Source organism: Anarrhichthys ocellatus, unplaced genomic scaffold (genome assembly GCF_004355925.1).
Source record: "Anarrhichthys ocellatus isolate YVR2014 unplaced genomic scaffold, GSC_Weel_1.0 scaffold73, whole genome shotgun sequence".
Lineage (NCBI taxonomy): Eukaryota > Metazoa > Chordata > Actinopteri > Perciformes > Anarhichadidae > Anarrhichthys > Anarrhichthys ocellatus.
Genome location: NW_022280103.1, coordinates 2,034,734 through 2,057,200, shown reverse-complemented (window position 1 = coordinate 2,057,200; position 22,467 = coordinate 2,034,734). Strand labels below are relative to the sequence as shown.

General features: G+C 40.2%; 1 protein-coding gene across 1 annotated transcript in view; it reads left to right on the top strand.

The window, feature by feature from the left end:
* Window positions 1–6,823: 6,823 nt before the first annotated feature.
* The window catches only part of vstm2a (V-set and transmembrane domain containing 2A), a 78,413-nt gene continuing 62,769 nt past the window's right edge, over window positions 6,824–22,467 (top strand). The window contains exons 1-2 of the mRNA XM_031873663.1: window positions 6,824–7,293; window positions 8,386–8,552. Coding sequence (XP_031729523.1) covers window positions 7,215–7,293; window positions 8,386–8,552 — 246 coding nt within the window. The 5' untranslated portion in view covers window positions 6,824–7,214. The remainder of the gene's footprint in view (window positions 7,294–8,385; window positions 8,553–22,467) is intronic.

Genomic DNA, 22,467 nt, shown 5'->3' with positions numbered 1-22,467 from the left:
GAAGACAGTTGTCCAAGTTCCCTCTACTTACAGGAAGGCACAAAAAGTGTGTCCTTTATTTATTTTGTGAATTCGTTTTACTGTCTGTACATTATATTTTTGCAGAAGTGACCAGCTGATACTGACAGGAAAACATCTGGTGGTAAAATGCTGAATCTTTTCAAATGTATTCCTGCAATCACAAAGTATTACAGCTTTATTTTTATTGTGAAAGAGAAACAGTAGAGAGGAGACGTCATGCAACAAAGGGACCTGGGCCGGACTTGGATCCAGTCCATTGTGGCCAGGACTCAATGGTATGTGCTCTAGCCAGTGAGCTACTGGGACACCCCAAAGTATGCCATTTCTTATTGCCTTTAAAATGACACTGTTGCAACAACCCAGTAAAAAAAACAAAAACGTTTTAGCCATTTCAAAACTGCATTCTCAATTAGGGCAACGTATCGTCATACAATGGTTCATATGATATCCTACCCTCTTTTTTCGTGCGTTTTCCTATGAAAATGTGTCCGTTTTTGTCTCGTTACATGCATACGGTCTCTTCAAAATAAACGTCTGTCTACACAGGAAACTCAGTTATGTTTAGAAAATTAACATTGTTTGGGTTAAAATAAACACGGAACCTCCTGAAGTTCGTACATTACGTGAAAAAAACATCAACATTGACTTATGATTTCACATGGGGAATGAACTGTGGTCTCTTGGCTGAAAGAACTGTTTTGTTGACCCATCAACCCGCCTCATGAGTCTTTCTACATCCTCGGATAAAATGCGGATAGAATACGAAAACTTTCGTGGGATATCTATGAATTATTATCTATGCATTATCTTCTGTAAGTATTGCTATGAATGCCATCCCCATTAGGTTTTGGCAACAAGACCTAATAAAACAGAATACTTTGTCAGGTTAAGATAATGGTTTCGATTCAAATGAGTATGTTACTTTAGGACATGAACAGCAGTCTCCTAGTTGACAGTCTTGTGGAGGGAGAGCGAGCAGTTCTTTTGGCCAGGTGTCCGCGAACCATTGATCGTTGTAGATTCCCCCAAAACCAACGGAAAGAGCTGCGTCAGTAACGATTTTTAGAGCAACTGATGTTTCGGTACAGTCGTTGGAGAAGAACGAGATGCCGTTCCAATTATCGCACAGCAAAGTCCAGAATCTCAAATCAGATCTACAGCCTTCGTCTAAGGCAACAAGATCGTGAAGTTTGTCCGCCGTTTTTGAGAGGTCAAGTAATCTGGGGGGGGGGGGGCGTGTCGGAACCACACATGCTGACTACGGGGGTTCCACAAGGTTCAGTTCTGGGCCCCGTTCTCTTCTCGCTCTACACAACATCTCTGGGTTCTGTTATTCGCTCGCATGACTTCTCTTACCATTGTTATGCCGATGATACCCAGTTGGTCGTGTCATTTCCCACCGGTGACCCTCAAGTGGAGGCACGCATTGCTGCGTGCTTTGCTGACACCTCGAGGTGGATGGCGACACACCACCTGAAGCTCAACCTGGACAAAACCGAGCTACTGTTCCTCCTGGGGAAGGGTTGCCCGCACCGAGACCTGTCCATCACCATTGATGATACTGTGGTGACGCCATCTCGGACTGCGAGGAATCTGGGTGTGTGCTAAATGACTGTAATGTAATGTTCTTTCCACTAATCTGAAAGACAACATGTTATGGAGAATAAAATGACCATAATCCATGTTTTTGCCTGTAATGTCTCGTCTTAATTCAGTTGTGGGTTTTGTTTTGCTACTAGAGTCATAATTCACAGCAGCTGCTAGAGGTCCTTGTCAGCTAAACATCAATATGTGTCATATTAATGCATTTGAACAATCAACACATGCATTTGTTTTTCTTCTTCAGTTCGATAACAAACAGTGAAGAAACAGAAGGATTGAAGCAGGGAAACAGAAATTAAAGCCTGTGTTTGAGCCCTAATCTGACACACAGTGGCTCTACTGTGGTGTAATGGTTTGTTTGCTCATAACCCAACACTGAGTCAACGCTTTAATCAAACAAGTACGACACGCTTTATCACAGCACCGGGATACAAATCAGATTAACATGTGACGGTCTAGTAGAGGCTCTCTTTTGGTTTCACAGCGGGGCTCCCAAATCTGTCAGAGTTCTTACATCTTTTCCAGATCATGAAATATTTTTGTTTGGAATGATAGTTGATGATTCCCAGAGAGGAGATTTACAGCTACAGATACATGCACAATTCTAATTAATTTTTGATTGAAATTTATTCAGAATTTAGTTTTATCAGACAAACCAGCATGCTGTTCACACTCCATTTACTGATGATTACTGTGACATTGGTTTCCTTTCATTTTATACTGTCATGTTTTTTTCGGGACTTTTCACTTCCTGTTTTATTTTGTAATCCAAGCCTGACATGTCCTGTATTTGTTGGACTTCCTGTCATTTGTTTTTTCCCTCCTATTTTCTGTGTATCACCTGTGTTTAATTAGTTTCTTGAGCCTCGCTCTGTTCCCATTGTTTCAACCACCAATCAGCTTTCAGCCTGCCCTCGTCTCCTCCCAGCTGCATCTTGTTGATTATTGTCCTGTGTATTTACAGTCTTTGGTCTGTTGGTGGACTGATTGTCTGATATGTTTCCTGGCTGTATCGCTCGTGTGAGAACCCGATCCGTGTTACTTGTCACATTGATCTTTTTTTCAGTGGCTCACTTTTGGATTCCAGCTGTTTACTGGGCTTTTTGTTTCATTGTTTCATTCGTGTATCTTCTGATTGCTTTTGAACTCACCAGACTTCACCTCCTGTGTAAGTTTTGTTTGGACGTTTTCTTAATTAAAATCACCGTTGCTTCCTGTGTGTCTGCGTTCGGGCCCCACTCCTTTTCCTGCCTGCTGCTTTGTGCAGAAGTGACGACATTTGGATGTTTAGATGGATTATAGATATGGATTATAGATATGCTGAAACGAAGAAAACACATTGATGGAAGCATTCTAACTCAAACTGGATATTTCATTACACACTTAGAAAAACTTCATAATCAGTTTTCTGTTCAATTAGAAAACTACTATAAATAGTTTTTATTAACAACAACCGTGTATAAAATAAATATGCATTTGAGCCCGCCCTCATGTCCTGCTGTCTGATCCGTTTCTTGTGTATTCACACTCCTGTCTTTATGGGTTTTACATGTGTTCTCTTCTGGAGTGTGATCCCCTGGTTCTCATTGGTCCACACCACAATGGAAACATTTACATTTCATTATGTTTAGGTTTGTAATTGAAGTCAGGTTCACAAGTAGCTTGTTCTGCATGGTAACCAATCATATGCAGTCATACAACCAAATTACATCGTTGTACAATCCAAATCCAAATTATCTTGAAAATCCTATCACTGTGCATTTCCTGCCTACATGTTGAAGGAGTCACCGGATTCCAAGGTGACTCTCTGCACTGTGACATGCACCAGGAACCACTGGCTGTCTAATGTCTGCTCAGATGACTTTGACATGACAAGAAGCAGAATCTGACCACAGCACTGGCTTCATGTATACACAGATCACGACTGGACAGAGATTTAAAGGGGACAGTGTATGGCGTGTAAATATTATGAGGTGGTTTTAATTGTTTTAGGATTTTCTGTAGAGTTTATGCCAAAAACCCTTTAAACTGACCAAATATAGCCTTTGCCTTGCATCTATTGAAAAACAACAAACAGCAATATTTTCTCACATGTGACTAATGCTTAGCTGTGTAGTAACACACTTACACACTCTGGGGCCAGTGTGTGTGTGTGTGTGTGTGTGTGTGTGTGTAAGTGTGTGTTTTAGGACACATGCGATCGCACATTTCGCCCAGCACACGTGACCGTTCTGATTTATACCTTTTTTTTAATTAAATTTTTTTAGATGAAAATTCAGATGTTGCAGTTTAATATTTGGCTTAATTCATTGATAACATTTTTATTGAATTCATAATTAATTAACTAATATGACATTAATATGCTTACAGGATTGTGGATTTTGTCCCCCATCATTTACATTAAAATCACTTTAGAAAGAGATATTGTTGCAGCCAGTTTAGAAAAGAGGAACAATTCCATCAAACAATAAGGCTTTAAATGTACAGACGGAGACGTGAGTATTAAATAAGATAGAATCTTTATCTTTAATCTTTAATATGCTGATCATGTGATCTGAACATCCTGGTTTGAGTCCATAAGGGAATCTTTCTTGCACGCCTTATCACTTTATCCTTATTTCCTTTCACTTCTCTAAAGTCTCCTTTCAAAATAAAGGCTGTAAATGTCCTCCCTAAGAAAACTTAAATAGGATTCCTTATGATAGCAGAGGTTCCAATAAGAGTGGTGCAGGGATGACATATTTTTATAGAAAGCCCAGGAGTTAGCGTCGCACTGGTTCCCTTGCTAAAGAGCCAATGGGATCGTTGGACTTAAAACAAAAGCAGACAATACGCTCTGTGGCAAACAACAATGTTGATAATACTTACATGTTTTGTTCAGAAGACAATCTTCACTAATGAACATCACTTTTATGCGTTTTGAAGCGTTAACACAGTAAAAAGCTGACGTGGTGCTATTAACGAACTACACTACGGTCACATGACTTCAGTCACCACCACAAAACTGAAGGCGGCCCATAGTCTCACCACTTACTGACATATTTTCATAGTACAAAACCTTCAAATCTTTTAAGCCTAACCACAGACCTTTTTATAACATGTTGGACTGGTGGTGCAACTCTGGCAACAACTCAGAAAAGAAAAGAAAGTATTATAAAAAATACAAACAATATATACTGTAAATCAGGGGTCTCAAACTCATTTTCACTCTGGGCCACATCAGCATCACAGTCGCCCTCAAAGGGCCGGTTGTAACTGTAAGACTGTGTAAATGTAACTACTCCTAACATATTGGTAAATAACTGTCTCTGCATTTGATTAGCATTTATTCAAGTGTAAAAATATTGCACATGCAGTTATATAAATGTAAAAATATATTTAAGCACATTTCTGTTATAACTTAAATCCTTTTAATTTAGGGTTAAGAAACCCACATTACTCTATCAAACTATTAAAGACAATAGCAAAGACAAATATCAAACACAAGTTATTACAATAACTTTGTTCAATGCTTAAAATCCTTTCAAGGGTGCGTTTGCACAATCCCACGCGAAGTATTTCATGTGTTGTAAAGCCACGTTTAAAGTAGTCTTCAATGTACTCACAATACATTTCCATGTCACATGTAGGATAACCAGCCAAAGAGCTGCTTCTATGACTGTGTTAAGTATCTCATCATTTTGACTTTCTATCTCAGAATTATGACTTTCTATCTCATAACTTCGACTTTCTGTCTCATAATTTCGACTATGGGGATATTTTTATTGTCAAGTCTAACTTTTAATTTTTTTTTTTTTTTTTTTTTTGTATGCTGGCGGATTCGCGGGCCACATAAAATGACGTGGCGGGCCAGGAGTTTGAGACCCCTGCTGTAAATGAAGTCTAGTCATGTTTTCCAGTTTGAAATTGTCGATAGCACTTTGAAATCCTGGCTCGGTTCACACCATTAGTGCATCATTAGTACATTCTTGCATATTTACAAAAAAAACACTACATCAGGTTGAAGGCTTGTGTTTCATTTCGGCCAATGAAATTGCTTCATCTCTTTAAGTCTTACCAGGAGTCAGGCAAACAGTTTCTTCTTCCAGACTAGAGGAAAGAAAACATCCAAAATACAAATGTAGGTGTTTATTTTTCTACTTTGTGTCTGTGCGTCGGTAGATTTCTCCATAATTCACCAAAAGTTACAATTACATAATGCCTCATTTACACAAGACATCACATTTCAGAAATCCTGTAACACAAAAAAGGAAGTTTCATGGTGATATCTATCTTTAAAATGTATATCATTTTACAATACATATCGTTTGGGTTTTTAAAGAAGGGTTTGTGCGTATATATAATTCATGGTCTCATTTGTACAATACCTTATGACTAAAAACATGGTGAAAATGTTTTTTATGGTTGACAGTGTTTTCTCATTTATGGAGTGATACAAAAAGATGTCCAAAGTTCCCTCTGTAAACACCTTTGACTGTGATATGAGAAGAAAATGAAACAAGAGTATTGAACTGTATCCATCCAATGTTCACATTCTGTTCTGGAAATGTATGCAAATTAGCCCATATTTAATCCGATTTGCATCACTTGCATATTTTAACATAGCATTCCAGAAAATAAAATGTGCCTCAGTGTAATTAAATAGTGTGTAATTCTTACCCTATTCACCTGAAGAGTCTCCTCTTAAGAGTAGATATTAGCAGTGGCACAAGTTGTGCCAACGCAACAAAGGGCACCGTGTTCTCAGTCTGCACAGAAGACTCGTGCATATATAATAATCCAGCAGCATCTCTTCTATTTTAATGACTCAGGACATGCCATACTGGTGGGCCGCTGCTCCACCCCTCCCTGTTTGCTCCCATCTAATGCTACAATATTGTTTTATAGCCTCTAAAACGGGTTAGACTGCAAAAGCACTCAAGAGGACACATCCACACTAAATACGCACACTTTTTATCATCTAGAATGTTAAGGCTTTGAGAGGGGACAATTCCGCTCGTATCCGTTTTGTGGAGTTTTTGAGGGGGGGCTTTAACGCATCAGTCATTTAGAAAGTACAGCACAGGAAACAAACTCCATATCTTGTTTTTTTTTTATTCAGATCATTTTATAAATAAAGATCCCCTCATGAACGCAATCATTTAGTTGTTCACGCTGCAATGCGCGGCGCATTTATTTTTTTAATCAAGCGGTCAAGGTGACAGCGAGGAACCGGATGAGGACTAGATTCGCAGAGGTGCGTGGAGCGTGAGGATGCCACAGTGATCCACTAGACTGACGTCTCTCCGGTAGCGCAGACGAACACCGCAGCCCGGTTATTTTGTACAGACTTAAGCACAGCCGAGCAGTCGACAGTCTCTCCTGCAGAGAGAGGGAGAGAGAGAGAGAGAGAGAGGGGCTGAAAAAAAGAACTTCATCAACGACAAGCTGTAGTTTTGCAGCATGTTCCACCTTCGGCAATCTCCGTTTAAACCCACTCGCCCAGCAACTGTTTGATTTTGCTGGTGTGTTGGCATTTTGTATTTCTGGGGAAACATTCGCCTTTTTCCTCCTTTCGGCTGATGTAAAAAAAGCAACCTCTCTAAATTGGAATGATGTGGACCTCTCACGATTCTGTTGGATTTGTTTTCTTTGCCGGATTCTGTGTGCAATTGGGATTCTCCTTCGAAGGTAAGACGATGCATATTTTTCCTAACAAAACAGTGGCATCATGTCGAGGCACGGGAGGTAGAAAGTGTTCAAAGTGCGCAGTGTTTCTAGAAAAGCAGAGGATTCTATTTGGAGGAAGATGTTTGAAATGAGATGGGTTGTAATAAACCCAGAAAGGGGGCGAAACAAAGCTCATAATGAAAGCTGAGGAAGGTTGCGGGTTTTTTTTACCCCGTGATGACGAAAAAAATGCAACTGGTGATTGTTTGAAATCAAGTCGTTTCACACCGGAGGAGGAGAGCGGGCGGCTGTTTTTTCTCTCGCATTATTTGGTTTTCATCTCGGACAATAGATTAAAGAAATCGAACTTATTTGAAGAGGCTCCGTGCATGAAAAGTGAGCGACCAGCCGGTGATTTCAGCACCGTGGACAGCTGCTGCATGCGGCGGTCTCCGGTGTTCAAAGCCTTCATCACACTGAGATTACCACTTTCAAAACGCCTCTGTGCACTTCTTCCCCCCTAACAGCTGAAATCCCAAACATGTCTGATAAATGCGCACAAACCTGTAGATAATCTTGACCTGGAGTGATGGTTTGGAATGGAAGTTTGCATGCGCGAATATCCTCGCTCCTTTTTTCTATCGTCGCCACGACTCTCCTTCGGGCCACATTCCCCCTTATTAGCATCCTCCAAACCAAACTCCTTTATTTTTTCTTACGTTTCCCCCTTTTATGCTTTCTTTTGTTGACCCCCAATTCTCGAACAGTCAATTTATTTTTCGTATTTAATCGCGGGCACAGAGAGCGCGACAACGGCCACAGAATGACTTTAAAAAAAAACTATAAATTCTCATCCTGCTCGGAATTAAATGTGTGAATAATGTATCCATGGTGCGACTGTGCGTTATGTAAATTACCAAATGAAGAAGCTTTGGCACGCTTCGGCAAGAACGCACCTTTATCAAGGCTTGGCTTCAGCAACACACAGTTAACCCGCCACATGTATGTCTACATTCAATAGCAGACCATTTAAGTGATTAATTCATGGGCACAAGTCACACACAATTGTCCCCATCATAACCCCCCACCCCTTTTTTCGTCTCTCATCTGCAGGTCGCTTCACAGATCTGCCCTCCAACATGACGGTTAAAGAGGGGCAAAACATAGAAATGGCGTGCGCTTTCCAGAGCGGAACCACGTCCGTGTATTTGGAGATCCAGTGGTGGTTCGTGAAAGCGCCGGAACCCACTGACAGCGAGGAGGAGGTCGATGCTGAAGAGGTACAAGAGACCTTTTCTCTCTCTCTCTCTCTCTCTCTCTCTCTCTCTCTCTCTCTCTCTCTCCGTCTTCCCCTTCCTTTTCCATCATGAGCTGTGCGAGTTCTTTTTAAAGCACACCCAAAGGGAATAAGGGCATCCAACAAGTATCTGCGCTATTACGCGCCTTATGTCATCATAGTCTTGCGTGTGCAGCAGCGCTTAAGACAATGTCGGGCGCTCATGGTAGAACTTTTGACTGACTTGCTTTCTGACAAGGCACAATGTAATCACCTTTAAATGTCTTAAGGGGAAGACAGTTATGATTTGTATTACACGTTTTCTGAAATTTCATGTTTAAATATGCAAATTATGCATTGTCGTATTAAACATGTGATAATTTGACTACATCTATTGAACAGAATTGTCAGCATTGGCAAAACTCATTTCTTGTTTCATTTTGTTGACAGATTAGAGTGAACAGTTTTTACCAAGGGAATTTTAGAATATCTCTTTTTATCACCCCATCAATTACAAAATACTGTCAGCCATAAAAACATGTTTTTAGTAATATAATGTTGTTTAAATCAGGCTCTGAAAGATACATGAACAAACCCTTTTGTAAAAACCTTCAGAATATAGAGAGGAATAAAAGTGGACAGTTTGGAGTTTGAAGTGGAGATTTCTGGTTTAGAGATTTAGAGAAATCGGCCGTTAAAGACATGTTTTGGAAAATGACATATTTTGAAGACACTACAGGTGAAATGAAAAAAAACCCAAATAGATCGCACCATGAAAACTTCCCCAGGTTATTACTCATTTGAGACGATTGTTTCTCCTTTTCCGATAACAAGTTTTCTGAAATGCTATGTTTAAATATGCAAATTAGGTATTATCTAATGATAGCTGTATGTTGGGTGTTTTCTTTTCACTAGTCTGAAAGAAGACGTGTTATGGAAGCAAAACAGACCAAAATCTAAATTGACGTGTGCTTGAAAAACAGGTTTCAGCCTGTAGTGTCTCGTCTTGAGCTGCTCCCTTTAGGTGATCACAAACTGCCTCACGTGTTTGGGAAGCACTGGATTAGACATTAATATCGTGGCTTTCCTCCCTATAATGTGTTTTTTGGGATTTATTTTCCCCCATATTTGATTCTGGCTTCTTTCCCTCTAACAGTTAAAATAATCCTTCTCCACACTGAGCAGGGAACAGTCCCATTAAGGAAAAAAATAACATTAATCAAGGACTACTGAGATAAAAAATGAGCTCGTTCTGGACATTAATTACATGATAAATGGAGTAAATGAGCCTGACTATTCATGAATGGATACAAAGAAAGTGTCTGAATCAATACAGCCAAAGCATATTCTTGTATATTGCCTCATTAAACAGTACATTGGAAGTGCTTTGGCATTTTGTTATGTATTGCTCTTGCATTACTGCTGGCTATGACAGCTCCCTCTGCCCCGAATAATGATCTCCTGCTTAGTGGATGAGAGCGTCTAAATGTGTTTACAGCATTCACAATGGACGGAAATGACTTGCTTACATATTGTGTGGCAGGTATCTGCACCTCACGATGTGGATGGGTTGGTGTATTGTCACGGCAGACATCAAACGGTGCTTTTTTTTCTATTTCTATGACAACGAGGAAGAGAGATGTGTGTGTGACAGGGGGATGGTTCCATATCCATGTGGCTTTAATTATTGTCCCATTGTTACTGGGCTTTCATAGTGGTGCCGGCCAGGCTTTGATGTGGGTTTGATCCCACGTGACTCTTGGATGTTGGGCTGAAGTGGGGCTATTGATGCAGACATCTCATTGTTACCCGCATTTCTTATCATGGAAGGCTGTTTGAAAATGAAAGCCGCCGTGTGTGTGTGTGTGTGTGTGTGTGTGTGTGTGTGTGTGTTTGTCCTGCATTGCTGCAGTTTCAATGGGAGCAGTCAAGGCTGTGTCAGAGATGTGGCTTGGGAATCAGCTGGTCTCCTGGAAACTTAGAGGAAATGAGCACAATTTCTTTGAATTTATTCAAATGTGTTTGCAAATATAAGCTGCATGAAAAAGTAAAAGAGTTGTTGGATCTATTGGATGAAAAGAAGAACGCCAAGTGAAGAGATCGCTGTTTTAAATAAAAAATAACGTTGCAGAATCAGGCGACAACCTCCGAGTCTGAACATGAAGCCAATGTGGAAGTGCCTTAAACTTGCATTCTTACAAATGGCCAGCCTCTGGTTGATGTATTCCCTCAGTAAACATGAGTTTATGGTCTCAATCTCTAGTTTCAAGTCTTCTTCAATACAGCATGATGTTCATTTAGTACATTATGGTCCATTTAGAGTCAAACAGACCATAAAGCAGGGGATGCTTTAGGGCGGGGCTACACGGTGATTGACAGGGCAACTACCACGGTGTTGTCCAGTCTGGGAGTCCATGTTTTCGTCTTAGAACTTTAAACCTTTCACAATATTCTTTCAGTTAGCGTATTTTAATTGTAACATTTTGTAACAGCAGTTGCCCTAGCATTGTGTTAGTCAGCGCCTCGTGTTGTAATATTCCACAGCACTATGGTAGTGTATCCTTTATGGTAAAATGTATTTTAAAATAAATGCTGATAATCCCCATCTTTTGTAAATGCACCAAAAATGTTATTGTCTTGTTTTGTTCTCCAGCTATAACAATTATAGATAGATCAATAGATCCAGTCTGCTCATATCTTTTCTAATTTACTTAATTCAGCCACTGTTCATATTGTGATATTCTGACATATTCTATTCCAAAGCATTCTAAATCATGTCTCAGCTACGACCTTCATTCGGTGACCAACCCAGGGCTACACTTTCTGGATCTGGGTTGACAGATTGGGATCGAGTTTAGTTTATTTACACACAAAATGAAGGTACAAAATACAAACAATAGGATCATTTTTGTATTATTCTTCAAAGATGAAACAAAAGAAGCAAAATATAAACAAAAAACACAAAGCACAGCGATTATACACAAACACAAAACACAAGCAAGCATTTGCAAAAGAAACAAAACTAGAATAAGTAAATATGTACAACCAACACAAGCATCTTCATGAGGTTGAAGCTGAAATGAGAAATGTATTTGAACTGTGTCCTGAAAGCTGGCCAGGAAGATAAAATGTCGGTGTTATGTTCAGGTCCATACCTGTGGACCTCTGAAGCTGATACAGATTGAGTGCTGATGTACAGTAAAGGTAAATGGAAATGCCTAGACTATCTGTAGATCAACATTTATTGTGAAATGTATCTGGGAGATCTTTGAAAAACATTAACATTATCAAAAGACAGCGAGACATATTCTCTCAACAGAGGTGCATGTGGAATGTTGTCTGCATTAATTCATGCGTAGCAGCCCTAACAATATTGCAGTCGTTGATACGGGAAAATGAGACTATAATAAAAGAGGTAAATCAATAAACGTGAATTCTCAGAATGCTCAACAGTAATGTATAGTTAGCTAAAGAACTTCACAAAATAGCCTGATCAATCTGTGATGTTTCAGGAAGAAAATTATTTTCATCTTGTTCCATGTGCGCTCATTGCAGCGCTGGAGATGGATTAGAGAGAGAAAGAAAAGAACAAACACGCCAGTAGAGAAAGCTGCTGTTGGGCTGCGGAGTCCACAACAAGTGGTAAATGATTCTCCTCTCAGATTATAAATGACGCGCTGCCAAGTCATAATTATGCACAAACACAGAGACGGAAAACAAAATATTCACACCTCTCCGTGACAGAAAGCATCCGTGTTGCTGATGGGATTTGCTGCAGTCGTGATGTTGTTGCTTCGAGTCGTAGAGTGAAGATGCACAGAGAGGAGGAGAGTGATGGTGGAGCGTGAGCGGGAGCTAAACATTTGCCGTGGAAGCAACGGGTCATCACTCTGTACGGCATTTTGGATGCAGTTTTTTTTAAATGCAAAATGAGTCAGAGTGGGCCACGATAACACATGATTATTTGGTGATATTTCATTTTCTATTGCATATTCTTGGTCTGATTTCGGTATTTTTGATCGTGATCCACAAAGGCTCTGAAAAAATCCTGAAGAAAATCATTTCTGGGATGAGATTTTTAAGATATGAGCAGCACTTCTGTCATTTAAAAAAGCATCTCTGAGGTCTATTGCAATACAATGTCCCAGCAAAGCCATTCTCCTTTCATTTGAACTGCAGCATACATTTTTAAAACCACCCTCTCCTGGGATGGCTGAGGACTGAGGTGAAGGGTTCCATGCTGATCCAGAGTCATGGCCGAACCCACCGCTGAGGTATTTTCTACCAAAGAATTACTGGCGCGGCAAAGATACTGCACTACGTCTAGATTAGCGACGTACTTGTCTGATCCCCGTCACTGCTTGTGCTTGCGTGTGTGTGTGGCTGGTGATGTGGTGAAGACGGAGATCTTGTTGTTCACACAAATTGCCGCCTCAGCACGGTGATTATGTCAACAACTCGAGTAAACCGGACAGGCAGCTGAATCCATGCGGAGAGAGATTCAGGTCACTAGAGAGTTTAACTAGTGGACTGATTTTAGTTCAACGCCATTGATCCCCAGAAAGATGTAATCTGACCAATAGCTCGTGTGTAGTTATTTTCACTTTCAACCCTGTGTGACCTACAGTTGTGTGAAAAAGTGTTTGCCCCCTTCCTGATTTCTTATCTTTTTGCATGTTTGTCACACTTAAATGTTTAAGATCATCAAACTAATTTAAATATTAGACAAAGATAACACAAGTAAACACAAAATGCAGTTTTTAAATGGTTTTTATTATTAAGGGGAAAAAAAAATCCAAACCTACATGGCCCTGTGTGAAAAAGTGATTGCCCCCCCTGTTAAAACATAAATTAACTGTGGTTTATCACATCTTTGGAAAGCTGAGTTCAATTTCTCTAGCCACACCCAGGTCTGATTACTGCCACACCTGTTCTCAATCAAGAAATCACTTAAATAGGACCTGCCTGACAAAGTGAGGTAGACCAAAAGATCCTCAAAATCTAGACATCATGCTGTGATCCAAAGAAATTCAGGAACAAATGAGAAACAAAGTAATTGAGATCTATCAGTCTGGAAAAGGTTACAAAGCCATTTCTAAAGCTTTGGGACTCCAGCGAACCACAGTGAGAGCCATTATCCACAAATGGCGAAAACATGGAACAGTGGTGAACCTTCTCAGGAGTGGCCGGCCGACCAAAATTACCCCAAGAGCGCAGCGACGACTCATCCAAGAGGTCACAAAAGACCCCAGAACAACATCCAAAGAACTGCAGGCCTCACTTGCCTCAATTAAGGTCAGTGTTCATGACTCCACCATAAGAAAGAGACTGGGCAAAAATGGCCTGCATGGCAGAGTTCCAAGACGAAAACCACTGCTGAGCAAAAAGAACATAAAGGCTCGTCTCACTTTTGCCAGAAAACATCTTGATGCTCCCCAAGACTTTTGGGAAAATACTCTGTGGACTGATGAGACAAAAGTTGAACTTTTTGGAAGGTGTATGTCCCATTACATCTGGTGTAAAAGTAACACGGCATTTCAGAAAAGGAACATCATACCAACAGTAAAATATGGTGGTGGTAATGTGATGGTCTGGGGCTGTTTTGCTGCTTCAGGACCTGGAAGACTTGCTGTGGTAAATGGAACCATGAATTCTGCTGTCTACCAAAAAATCCTGAAGGAGAATGTCCGGCCATCTGTTCGTGACCTCAAGCTGAAGCGCACTTGGGTTCTGCAGCAGGACAATGATCCAAAACACACCAGCAAGTCCACCTCTGAATGGCTTAAGAAAAACAAAATGAAGACTTTGGAGTGGCCTAGTCAAAGTCCCGACCTGAATCCGATTGAGATGCTGTGGCATGACCCTAAAAAGGCGGTTCATGCTCGAAAACCCTCCAATGTGGCTGAATTACAACAATTCTGCAAAGACGAGTGGGCCAAAATTCCTCTACAGCGCTGTAAAAGACTCATTGCCAGTTATCGCAAACGCTTGATTGCAGTTGTTGCTGCTAAGGGTGGCCCAACCAGTTATTAGGTTTAGGGGGCAATCACTTTTTCACACAGGGCCATGTAGGTTTGGATTTTTTTTCCCCCTTAATAATAAAAACCTTCATTTAAAAACTGCATTTTGTGTTTACTTGTGTTATCTTTGTCTAATATTTAAATTTGTTTGATGATCTGAAACATTTAAGTGTGACAAACATGCAAAAAAATAAGAAATCAGGAAGGGGGTAAACACTTTTTCACACAACTGTACATGTGTTCACCTCCTTCACTGAGACAGACGAAAAGGAAAATCAATCTAAGTTATGCAATATAATAATGGTTCCAATAGTTCAAGTAGATAGATAGATATCTGAACATAGAATATGTACGCATATGTACACATATGTACATATTCCTTTGTATCATCTTGACTGTAAGGTAGCCGGGAGAACAGCTGAGTGAGATGCAACCCTTCTTTGTTTGGGAGGGGAGATGGAGACGCACCTGGTGGAGCAGAACTGCACTCTACTGAGTCTTCTGTGTTTCATTTTTCTGTCAAGCTACCATGTGAGCGTAAAAGTATTTAATAGCCTGAGCGTGAGACTATAAACCGAATCGTTATGATGATGTAAATCAGTAACGTTTCTCATCGAACATCCAGATCAACACCACCTCCTGATCTGACCCCCCATCACTCCAATCTGTAGATACTCTCAGGAAACACACAAACAAGTCGGAGGTGGAAACGTAATGTGCTTTTGCTGGTGGAAGTCATTTATACAGCAACATTAAATAAGCATACCCTGAAGCTGCTTTCAACTCTATAGATTCAGGAAGCATAGAAACGGAACACGGCCTCCTGGGTAATTGTAGTAACTGAAGGCTATGTCACACATGGAGGACAAAGAGCCTCATTTCCATGTTTTTCAATTTTGAAATATGTTAGTGATTTCCCCTTTTTGGGTTCAAACCCCAAATCCCTATTGTTCTGGAGAAGTGGATTCACTTCTTCCCAGGGTTTGATCTCTTTTTTTTTATCCAGCTAATCCGACCATAAGTCTTTACAACCCTGTCCACTGGTAATTCTGTTTGGTGTGGGATTATGTTTGAATATACGGGAAACAACGGAGAAAAGGTAACTGTTGTGCTCCTCTCAGACAGTGCCCAGTGAGTTTGAAGTCATGTATTTGGCATTCCTACATGAATAGAGAATTAGTACATATAACATAAAAAACCCCACACTGAAAAAAAAGACTTTTTGGCCCTGTAATTATTACCTTGATTATTTTTGTAAATTTTACAAGAAATTATCATTCCAGTGCTTTTACTTTAAAATATCACCTTTTATTTAATGTGTTACTTGGTGTTTGTTTGTAATTATGTATCCTCATTTTTATAAGTACATTTTAATCATTCACACTAAGTAATATCTACTAAACTACTGTATTGAATGCACTACCTGACACAACAAAGTAAATAAAATGTACTTGGATAATACGAGTAAAACCTGGCAACCTATAGCGCGTACTCAGGGGGTGACGTCAGAGGAGATTTCACGCTCCTTTCTTCAACGAGACGACGGAACAGCAGAACCTGAACAAGGACGGCAGCATTTCACCTTTGGAGAAAAACTTCATGGACGGGAGCCATTGGGGTAGGTTATATGTTTAATTAAAGCTCTACGTTGCTGTTGAGCCTTCGGTCAAGTCTGTGTTTGAGTTGTGAACACTGAAGAGTAGCGAACTGGTCAGTTTAGCGTGCCAGCTAGTTAGGCTATCATGCTAGCTAACTTGGGACAGCATTACAGACATGGCTCACGGCGCAACATTTTGTGGACATGTTTTTGGTGGTTTTGGTCATGATTTTACAGGGTTCTCCCTTGAAAAGTTGTTGGCCTGGGGACACGGTGCTCGACCAGCTGCGCTCCGTCGACGAGGGGGAGGGGGAATTACTTCGGTTTTGTGAAGCCCACTTCTGCCACACAGGTGCTTTTCTGTGCTGAGTCACACACACAGCGCACGTTCTCTCGGACATCCTCAAGTGCAGCCGAGGTCGAATGAGGAAAATGTGACAAGACAGGGAATCATAGCTAAGCAGCAACAAGCACACTCTGGTCATGTGCTAACAAATATTCCATATGTGGTGGAATTAGTGACTTTAGAGCGAGTCTAATACACTTAACATGATTTTGTCACGATCATATTCTGACATATTTTTACAGTAACTTATATTTCTGTCATTAGTTTTGAACTGGTCTCTTATGTCTCTATCCAATGTGGTGTCCTTGATGATTAAGGCTTTGGGCATGAAACAAGGTGCCAGTACTGTGTTGAGTTAGTGTCGCATATCAACATGACTAGGCCTGCTGTGTATCTCAGTATTAACGTTATGTTGGCTTGTTTATGTGCTGTTTTTCTGTGTGGGGATAAAACATGCTATCAATATGAAGATTTAAGCCAAATTCAGATTTAATGTTGTGTGTTCATGTTTTAACATAATTTCTCTATATATTTCACAGAATATTAAAGGATGTTCACTCTCAGCAAGTTGACATCAACAGTTGACACAAGGTAAAATCAACTTAGTACTGTTATAGTTTAATTAACTTGACATATACATTTGAAGTCATAGTTTGTGTTGCTGTCAATAGTACATTATACTGGGAGGACTACTGCATTCATTGTTTTAGCATACTCATCGAGATACTCATCTCGATCATGTTTTTTATTGTCTTTTGTTTCAGATCAATGAGGAGTTCAGAAGAATAACCAGAGTTCATCTGGAGCGAAACTTTTTGTCGAAATTGGACAATTGCCCTACCAACTTTCTGGAGATACTTGGGACAAAGGGCGGAGTTGCAGGAACAAAGACCCATGCTGGAATCACCCAGCCTGGTAAAGTTTAGATATCTAATATTATATAAAATTATGTTGGGCTCATATACACTAAGAATAGATACATAATGATGCATTTGAACACATTCAATATTTGTTTGTTTCCCCCACTATTGTCATTTTTTGAGTACACATCAGACTCGAAGATGTAAAAGTGAACATTAGTAAATTTGAATTTCAAAGAAGTCATTGAAGAGGACTATGCTCAACATGTCATGAAGATCCTTGTCATCCATGGAAATGCAACACAGAAAGGCTTCACTCCTGACAATCATGTTCGTCGTCAGAGGGAAAAGAGGTTCTTGATGACTGTCAAAGTGTGGCAAAGGCTTGCCTTCTGCTCATGGGCTTCATTTATGCGTATCCAAGTGTTGTCAAGCAATACCCATCGTTTCAAATTAAAAGTGTTTGTTAAATGACTAAATGTTTGTGTTCTTAAATTTCTTATTGGCAGCACTGATTTAGAAATGTTTTGTCTGGCAATGCCAACCAGATTATATAGTATGTTGGTATTGGTGTGTGTCTGTCAGCAGTGACCTCTTTCACCAGTTAACAAGTAAAGCTGCTGTAGTTTAAAAGAAGATGTTTTGTAGAAGCCTTATGTTAAGACAATTTTATTAAATTAACAGTAGCCCAGTTTAAAAAAAATGCAACATTCATATTTGAACAGTTGTGTAGAGCAGTAGTAGATAAAAGATATATTGTGTAAATATTACTTAATATTTCTCAATTGAAAAAGTAAAGAAAAGCTCGTTAAATATACATGAAACATCTAATTGAGTTTTACTGGGGTTTTGTAATTGGATGCAAAGTTAGCCTGAGTAAAGATTACTATCAAAGGCTAAGTACGTTTTATGTCTAAGGAAGACATTTGCAAGTAAAAGTTACTTGAAAATTTTGGATAACAAACAATTCTTACTAGTAAGTAAACTTAACTTGAGAATTCCTGAGTAAAAATTACTCGGAATTTCTGAGTGCAAATTGTTACCTAGCTTTTTTCAAGTAAATGTCACTTATTTTATTTTTCAGTGCAGCTTTGAATCAATTTAATTCCGTCTGTGAGTGGAGAGAAATATTTGCATATCTGGAATATCAGAAAGCAACACCGTGACAATATAAATGCTGGAGGATCAAGCAAAAAACATAAAAGGCACACAGAATCAGAGATGCAAGTGGAGACTCGACGCATGTGTGTGCTGTTTAAAAAATTCATAACTGCATTTCATTCCTCAAATACCGCCCGGAGTGCATAAATGGCTAGGCTGCTGGATTTACATGACCTGGGATATATTACAAAGACGGCATGACGTGTCTGTAAAAGTGAGATGAATCAAGAAAAGGTAAGCTGACATGAGGCGAGGGCTGCCCTCGGCCAAGCCTGGCAGCAGAAATAGGGATCAGCTGAGGCCTGCGGTCAGAATACAAATGACCATTACATAAAACATCTAGCCGACGCACTTTGACCAAAAATGCCACTGCGAGCTTTACCTCTCTTAACAAGTGAGTTTATAAATCCAGCTGGTACAACAGTAAGGGAGCATAAAATCCATCGGCTGCCGTGCTCTCTGAGTGACCTTACCGTCTGCCCCTCCATCACTGCTCCGGCCGCGGCCTCCTCCGACACTCTTGCTGAGATAACTGCATCTGGAGTCAATACGATGCGTAGTCCCGGTAACTGCTCTCATCAGCCCCGCTGGCCCCCGCGTGCACACACACACACACACACACACACGCCGGCATGATTATAATGGTTTGCGGTGAACACAAGTTCACAGCAGGAGGCTGCCATTTGTGTGCAAGCATGTGTCGACTCATGAAAGAGTTTTCGACCAGTGGACTGTGGAGCGCTCGCTGTCGGACTCACTACAGTCGTCAGTCATGTTAGGGAGGCTTCCTTTAATCACAAGAAGCTGCTGCATTACTGCATTGTGCCGCTGGAACACTGGCCTCGTGTTGCACTGCACCGGTGTCACATTCTCAACATTTCTCTTAAAAACAAAACAAAAGTCAAATAAGTGTGACTATACTATTGTGTGGCTTTATTTCTAATTTCATACTAATAATATTAATAATTTGTGATGAATAAAACAGTCTAACAAGGTATCATCCTAATGGATGAAAGGATGGAGCGTGGAACAACCAACGCTACAAATGGTTTCAGAGTCATTGGTTCATACTGAAGACATAAAGCTGGAACTTCCAACAGAAATCACAACTAGTCTTCTCTTCTTGCAGTCAAAAACGATTTTCAAATGATTTTAAATGATTCATTAATTTTAGGAAGGAAAAAAAAAAAAAGTCGAAGATTTAGGAAACTCATCAGAAAAGTTCCTTTATCCTTTTAACCTGGTGTCGGCAGGCTGGTGACAGCTGACAAAAGCATGACGAGCGAATGAAGACAAACAGCTGCTGCTGGGAAATGTAGCTTACAACCCAAGGACAGACAGTGTTTTTATTAGCAGTGGCACTGAACAAGAAAAAGTAGTCACAGTATTTCCCATTAATTTCCTTGACTGTGGCGGCCCGCCAAAGTCTCTTTTGTATCACCACAGTCTTATATTGGACAGAAAATATTCTACGCTTAAAGGGTGGGCAGGCTGGCTGGTGAAAGTGGCCTGTGGCTCCGGCCGTGTCAGCTTCACGACGCCCGTGTGGGCAGTGACGGAGCCCCGTTCCCAGCACGACAGTTAACATTCCTCAGTGCGGAACCTGGGACGATGGCAACCCACCTGACCTGAGACATGGAGCCCGTCTCCTTTGCCATTTTTTTGTGAGTGTCATGAGGGAGTGAAATGTGTTTATGATTTAATTGTTCACTAGAGCACAGTGTAAAAATACTATAATATCATTAATAAACTTAAAAGTACCAAAGTATAGTCATTAGGAGAATGGCCCATTTCATATAACATATTTATGGTATGCCTTTATCAATGGTTTATTATTATTGATGCATTCATGTGTTGATGCTGCGGGTAAAGGTGGAGGAAGAAGATGTATCAGCCGTGTGATACACACACACACACACACACACACACACACACACACACACACACATTTATTGTTGGTCTTCCTTGAAAAGTAAAAGCGCTGAGATGACTCATTGGGTTATGATGATGACTCAACATGCAATATAGACATAATACGTTTTGAAATGTGAAGGTCACATATTTTCACTCTTTCAAAGATGTCATTTGTGTTTGGATTTGCACAATTTGAATTTGCTTCGCCTTTGGTGCCATTATGACTCTCCTCCAACTCTATCATTTCTGTGCTTTTTGGTCTGCACCATGGCCTGATTTCATATGTGTGAATTATACAATGTGCTGGCACTGATTCCCCAGTTTTCAGATGATCAGGAAGAAGCCTGAGAACTGGTTCCAAAACCACATAATAAACAAATGTTTACTTGGAGAAACAAGTTAACAAAGTGCCTTTACAATGAAAAAAATGCCTCCTTCATGATGGACATTATTCAGTAAAATCTACACTCTACAATAATAGACAACTGCCTCTTTGATGAGGACATGTGTATAATGAGGGTTTCAATGGAAATAAACCAATGAACAAGATAACAAAATAAAGCCTTTGGGGTTTAGGTTATCATATAGCAAGCATAAACTTCGTTTATATTTGCTCCAGCTTCAGGAAACATAAAATCACCCTCAATTAGAAAAGTTAAGACAGAGGAGAATTCTCAAAAGAGCCTAGAGAGACTTTATGGTTGACAATATCTGCTGAAATGAGGTCTGCATTAAGTGAAGGACGGATCAGAACACCCAGGCTGTGCAATTCTCTTCCCGCTAAAGCACGAAAGAAAGGACGTCGTCACACCTTGATTGGCCAAGAGTGGAAATGCACCAAGCTGCTTTAATTGTTAATTAGGAGCCAGTCCTCGCACCCTGCACACCACAGGCACATCAGCGAACTGATCATTATGTTATGTAATGTCTGTAGTCTTTAGATGATGACAAATCAAATTCATTATACCAGCCACAGGTCAATGTCCGCTCATTCCAAACATACGGCCTTTTCAAAATAAACTTTTGTAAGTAAGGAAAAGATCACCGTTTGGGTCAAAATGGCCGTGGAAGTGTTGTAACTAATTAGGAAATTTATGTGACAAAACAATCCACGTTGACTTCTTGTTGTCTTCTAAGTTTGCTGTTTGCTGGACTCATCCACCTCCCCTCCAGCCCGCCCTGTTGAGCTTCAGCGCTCTTTATACTTCCTCGTTCATGATTACGTGGATAATGTACAAAACTATTTTTTGGGATATCTACAAATCGAGGCGCAGTACTTTTTCGTTGGGATTGCTACGAATGCAAGATGTGACCAGCCTCACTTTTATAGTTCACCAGGCAGACGAGACGTTCTTAACAAAGGTTAACAAATGATTTGATCCACTGTAGGGGTGTCTGAAATTGTATCACAAGATTCTTCCAGGCATGGATATGGGAAATATATTGTAATATTTAAATATGGTTACAGGTAAGAAGTGTATGTAAATGAGTGGACCCCCCGACCTGTTGTTTTTATCTCTTTTTAGGAGGTCCAATTCTTCTTTAAGAAGTCAGAACTCCCCGACCCTGTCTGTAATTTGAACTCTGCATGAAGTCATGATTTCAAATAGGTTAAGTCAGCAAAACATATTTAGAAAAGCACATGTGCACATATTCAAACCAATATCAATCTGAACAGATGAAGCTGCTTTTTGTCTTTTCTCCATTTCTTCAAACCACACCGCTCCTTTCCTCTGAATCCTCCTTTCTAACATGCCAGAAGAACCCTGATGCTGACCTTTTAATTGCCTCTGTTTATCGGATCCCGGGCATGTTCAGCCCATTCATGTGCCACAGAGGAATGAGATGACGGAGGGAGGGACGAGCAGATGGAAAAAACATATGGGAGATGTGATGCAATAAGGATACGGGGAGCCTTTGGGGAAATAACTGGAAGAGGTTCATACATGCATGCAGAACAAATCCTCAGTGTCCCATGTGTATCTCCACGGCTCCGTACTGTATGTTGGCCCGACTGTAGG